The 5,775-nt window shown below is 43.2% G+C and overlaps 1 protein-coding gene across 1 annotated transcript; it reads left to right on the top strand.

Moving 5' to 3' along the window:
- Positions 1-317: 317 nt before the first annotated feature.
- On the top strand, positions 318-5,562 carry LOC310908778 (osteocalcin-like). Its single transcript, XM_083860142.1, has 4 exons — positions 318-525; positions 1,042-1,077; positions 2,924-2,993; positions 4,188-5,562. Exons 1-4 carry the CDS (start codon positions 459-461, stop codon positions 4,315-4,317), a joined length of 303 nt encoding a protein of 100 aa, XP_083716268.1. The 5' UTR covers positions 318-458; the 3' UTR covers positions 4,318-5,562.
- The last annotated feature ends 213 nt before the right edge of the window (positions 5,563-5,775 follow it).

The raw sequence follows: 5,775 nt of genomic DNA, 5'->3' as shown, positions 1-5,775 counted from the left end.
AGGTTGGGTGGAGGAAAAGTTCACCACTGCATTCAGTCTCGTTTGAGAAACTCCGCGTGAGAGAGCCCCATCACGTGAAAAGAATTGCTCGACTTTAGTGTGTGCTGGCCTTTCCCCTGGCTTTCCAGCATGACTGAATGACTTTCAAGTTTGTAAGACAAATGATTTTTTAAATCCAGTTGTTTTTCTTCAACAGCCCCATTCAAAACCTCAGATAAAATCTTCTGGAAATGCCCCGAGTCATGAGATGGATGCCAAAATGACTGCCAGGACCCAGTATCTCCTGGCCCTAAGGACGGGGTTTGTTTTGGAGTGCAGACACAGGAACACAAGCCAGATCCCTGGTCTCTCCAACAAATCACAGGATATAAACTGCTGCCCAAAAACAAACCCCGGAGAACTTCAATAACCTCCAGGAAAGCTCTGAGGTTAGGAAGACTAGCGCAGCCAAAGAAGACATGAGGAGTGTGCTGGCACTGCTGATTGTGACTCTGGCCCTGGCAGCACTTAGCTCTTGTGAGAAAGGTAAGGGAACATCTTCCCAGGAAGGCTCTCAGAGCACTGCTGAACCCTGCAGGTTGCTGTCAGCCTCCCTCCAGACTGGGAGAGACACAGAGATTTGGGGGAGAGGAGATGCACCACCACCAGTCATTGCACGATTTCAGATCTCTGTTAGAGAGAGAGTCATGGATGAGAGAGGGCTTGGGAACAGAGACCCCCATCTTTTGCTGGACATTTTCTTCCACTAGTCAACACCCGCTCACCCCCACCTCAGTTGCATATTGAATTGCAGCAGAGAATTTGAACATTTTAATATGTTTAAGATTTCAACTGGTTTATAGTTTTGTCTCTCTCTAAATGGTGGGTGTTAATAAAACCATTCTTGTGAGAAACAGACCGTCTATGTAAGTGGGGGGAGCTGGATTTGGCCAGTCAGTGGTGGGATTCAGTTACAGAGGAGGATGACTCACAAGCATAGAAGGACTCACAAGCCTAGGAGTACTCACAGGGAGACTGTCTGTCTGTCTATCTGTCTTCCAGATCCCAAAGAACCCTCAGGATCCCTCAGCGCTGACAGTGAGTATATAATTCTGACTGATGGTCAGCTCCATTCTCCTGCATGTGGCTTCTTTCTTCCCTTTGATAAGTTCTAGGGCTGAACATGAACCATGCTGAGTCCCTTTCTAACTCTTCCCTTTTTGCAGTCTGCAGTCCCTGAGGTGTAGGAGCATGTGCAGCAATCAGAGCCCTTCCCGGGTGAGCAGGTGACATGAGGGCAGCCAGTGTCCCTGCACCAGCAAGGCTAGCATTGCTTGGGGTGTGCTGCTGCCAGAGGCTGAGAAATGCCCTGGCAAGGCATAAGTGATGCAGGTCGTTAGCAGCTGGATGCAATTGCCTTCTGTAAAATAGGGTTGTGTTGGTGTAGTCTCCCTGCTCTGACCTGGCTTCTGACCAGAGACCTGCCCAGAGTGACTCCCGCATCCCCAGGCTGTTCTGAGAGCAGAAGCTGCCCACTTCAATGGGTTGTTACATCCCTGCCAAATCCTGCAACAAGGAAACTCTGAAAGAGAGGGGCTTCCTTGCCTGTTCCTGAGGGCTGCAGTCCCTCCTGTCAGGTCACCTGGAATGCTGGGATTTGCACACCTTGAGTTGTTCACAGTTTTTGCAGCAAGCTGATCCTGGCAGAAATCTGTATGGAAAATCCTTTTTATCTCTCATGCTTTTCCTTTCTCACACTTTAAAGGATAACATTGCTGCTGCGAAGCATGAAAGCTGGTATTTTTCCAGTGAGCCAATACAAACACAGATTGAGAAAGAGAAAAAAGATGTGAAGACTGTTCATGGAAAGGTGGTAGTTTCTGACAACTCATTAACTGGCAGTTTCTGTGTAGTCAGTATTTTGATCCAGCTTAACCTCAATTTGCTAGAAACACCTAGAGGGATACCTCTCACCTCCAAAGAGAAACACAGCCAAACACTCCATGATGATGAGGGAGGGGACAAACCCCACCATCTCCCCACCGACAGAGATCTTAGAATCTTTTTTCCCCCAGAGACAGCAGCAATTTGCCAGTTTCCATGCTGAAATGTATATTGATGTGCAGCTGCCTGTGTTGCTGCTGTGGTGGTGCCTGTGCACACCCCTGCTGTTGTGGGACCATCCCATGGAGTGAGGTTGTGCTGTGCTGAGTCCTGGCTCAGGCTTGGAAGTGGCTGTACCTGCTGTTTGTGGGGTCCTTTACAGCACCATGGTGTTTGCACAACGACAAATCAAAGGAGCAAAGGAGCAAAGAAACAACTGTGCAGACATGATGTGTTAGTGGAGAGCAGGGGCAAATACTCTCATGGCTGAACCACCTCTTATTCTCCAGGTCCTGAATGCTGGGATCTTTGCATATCTTGTGTGTATTTCTCACTGGGTGATGTTTACTGTCACTATTTTATACTCTTCACTTTCACAGAACTCTGTACATGTGCACATTGGTATTTCTGTGGGCCACCTGTTGCTCATGGCTCATTGGAGGTGCTTTAAGGTCTTCTGGTTGGTATCCCCACATCATTTTCTGTCTGAGTCAAGACACAGAAAGGAAGCCAAGACTCTAAAATAGGCGAGGGAGAGGGGGTGCCATTCTCCTAATTTTCTTCTTATTCATATTTTATGCCTTCTACACATTTGCTGCAGACTCAGATTATGCTGTGTGATAAGGAAATGCAGTTTATGACAGAAAAAGCCCTTGCTTCATGGAGATGTGAAGGCTGCAGTGAGGAGGGAGTTTTGAGAGGACAGTGGAATGGGGAGAGATGAACAGACCATTAGGATAGCTTGTGGCAGTCATTGAAAGTAGATTCTGATTTTCAGAGCTTAGACTAGTCTGTGTGTTTAAGTGCTGCATCTCTAACCTGCTGTATTCTCTCTTGGTAGGCATAAAGATTAAAAAGGAAGTTGCCAATGCCTTTGTGAAGAGGAAGAAGAGATCCAGCCCTTATGAATGGTAACAACTCAGGAGCTGGGCAGAGAGCTGTAATTTGGATCCGTGTCTGAAGAGGGGCTGGGAAGGCCATAGGGCACAACAAGGCATTATTTTGTCATACAGCTATATTAATACCTTCATGTATTGAAGGGAAAAGGCCATAGGAGACATTCAGTGAAGGAAAAATGGTTCTTTATTCATTAAAACTCATTTAAAGGCTCATAGCTGGACTCTAGTATTCCTCCCAGGGAGAAAGACAGCACTAACTGTGCTAGCCATGGAGACAGTGGGATACAAGTTAGAAGTTTCTCCAACCTACTGGGTCATCAGAATCAATTTTTAGGATAATAAGAATGATGGAGCCTTGGTCATTGCCTCTGGTTTCCCACAAAGGAAGCACAGCTTTGTTCCAGGAATAAGGCTAGATCAGATTGGCTGTTCTTTCTGAAGCTGTAGAACATACACTTACTTGTGTAGAAAGTAGACACAAAGATTTGGAGAAATCCTAGCTATTTGAGAAATATCAGGTAATGCAACGATATTCTTCATATATTTCTGGAAGAGGTTGTTAAGCTACTCTTTCCAATACAAAAATAAAGTAAAAATTCATGAGATACTGGTGGGATTTCTGTGGTAGTGTGTACAGTCTTCAGGAAAGATTAACCAAACCTAGAAGAGGAACTGACGATGACATCAAAAGTGTACAGCTGAGACTAAAAATCTGGGCTTTCTTAGCCTGGCAAAAAAGAAAAGAAAAAAAGCTATATGGAGATATTTCTCCTGTCTACAACAGAAGTGAGAATAATTAGAGAAAAGCATTTAAGCTAAAGGAAAATAATGGCTAGTGGACGAAAATAAAGGTAAGCAGGAAAAAATAAAATAAATGTATAATTAAATAAATAACAACAACAACAACAAAATTCCTGGGTATTTGGGAACGAGACTGAAGACCAAAAACCCAAATCCTTAGAGCTTCTGTAGTATCCTTTTCTGATAAAAACTCAAGAGCAACTAATTTAAGATGGGTTCAATCCCTTATTTCCCAGCATTGATCAAGTAGCCTATCCCTGTGTAAACAGATGTTTAATTAAGCATGACCAGTCCTCTGTTGCATCACCCTGGAGAATCATTTCATGTCCGTGTCAGGTGTGTGAACTGTCTCCAGCTGCATTGACTGAAACTGGAGAGTGGCATCTCTGTCTTTGTCTACTCCAGGTACTTTGAGTATTATAAAAGTCCAATGGAGCAGATGCACGAGCGCTGTGAAAACTACCCTCCCTGTGACTATCTTTCTGACCAAGTAGGATTTGCCTTGGCCTACAACCGCTTCTTTGGGAGATACTGAGGATTTGAAGGTCTCTCCACTCATTTGGCTTGGAACACTCCAAACCCCACAGCAGAAAGCAGGTTGTGGTTGGGAAGGAGGGAAGGAAAGCATCTGGACTGGCATCTTCTCCTATTGTCTCGCTAACCAGCTGGAACAGCAAAGCAGGGATTATCCCACTTGTTTAGCTTCCATTAACTTCCTTCCTTTCATCAATAAACTCTCTCTTCAGACATACTTTGTGTATTTGGAGCTTCACCAGAAGACTGTCTTACTTCCTTCTACCTGAATCTCCAGCACACGATAGGTGAAAAATGGTGATTAGTTTCTAGAAAACCACAGCATGCCTTAGAAACTAGATCTCTTATCCTCTTCTGAAAAATACAGGATGATTATGGAATAAGAATGTCACAATGTGTGTAAAAGTGATGGATCTGATCCTGGGATGCTCACTGTGAAGGAGGAAGAACACTTGTGTCCTGTTCCAATTAGTGGGGAAGTTGAGTATTTTCATGTAGCATAATCACATTAAATATGCATCACAGTAGGATCATTTTGTAAAGATAGAAGTGTGCAAATACTCTTGCATAGATAAAAATCAGCTTCTGGTACACTCTTCTGATTACTCTGTCATAAAATTTGCCTGTATAGCAACAATAAATAAATAAATCCAAAATGGTGTGTTTAAGGAGTCCTTTCAGATGAGCCTTTGCATTTATATGCTGCTTTTCATGACTGTATAAAAAGACCTCAAATTCTCTTGGTTTTTCTGGGTTTTTAGTTTTGATTTTTTTTCCAACCAGCTTCTAGTGAAACTAAAACTATCCAACTGAACAAAAAGAAAAAACCTCTTCTCTGCTGCTTTTGCATTTATACTTGAAACTAAAAGTATCTAAACAGCTAAAAAAAACTTTAAAAAGAAGAAGAAAAGAAAGCTAAAACACATTATGAAATAAAAAAAAAGAAAATTGGTTCAAGGATGGGGCAGTGTTTTATTTACTCAAGACAATTGGTAGCTAAATATATATATATATATAATGTATGTGTATTTATATATATATATTGTCTTCCCTCTGCACTACTTCATTCTGTCTTCTTGTTTTAGTATTATATCCTAGCAACTTTCTGTAAAACCTTCCTAATATACTGTGTCAGCTTTCCTTCCCTGAGAGGTGGATGGCAGATCACACCTCCGAGAGCAAGGACTGCTGATGCTCAGGAAACTGGCAGAGGCCAAATCTCTCTGGTTACATGTAAACTGTTACAACCATCCTCCGCTGCTAATTGCAATAAATACTGCTTATGTAAAGCAGCTTGGTGTGCTGCTTCTTTCTGTTCCTCTATATAACTTTTGGCTGTGGTAAAAGATGCCTGGAAGACACAGCCTGTTTTTGTGAGCCCGGAGGAGCAGGAACCCAGTGGGCTTCCTTCTCCCCTTCCACACCCCAGTGTGATTCAGAAATTATGACATTGAAATTT

This window comes from Zosterops lateralis, assembly GCF_965231275.1.
Source record: "Zosterops lateralis genome assembly, chromosome: 4".
NCBI classification, from domain to species: Eukaryota; Metazoa; Chordata; class Aves; order Passeriformes; family Zosteropidae; genus Zosterops; species Zosterops lateralis.
The sequence above is the reverse complement of the archived record's forward strand: the minus strand, read 5'-3'. Positions and strand labels throughout refer to the sequence as shown.

Bases quoted from the DNA above. Each gene is read 5' to 3' on its own strand.
- LOC310908778 (XM_083860142.1), top strand. From the start codon at position 459: ATGAGGAGTGTGCTGGCACTGCTGATTGTGACTCTGGCCCTGGCAGCA. The intron at 1,078-2,923 runs GTGAGTATATAA...CTCTCTTGGTAG, and splicing joins AGGATCCCTCAGCGCTGACA to GCATAAAGATTAAAAAGGAA. The intron at 2,994-4,187 runs GTAACAACTCAG...TGTCTACTCCAG, and splicing joins AGATCCAGCCCTTATGAATG to GTACTTTGAGTATTATAAAA.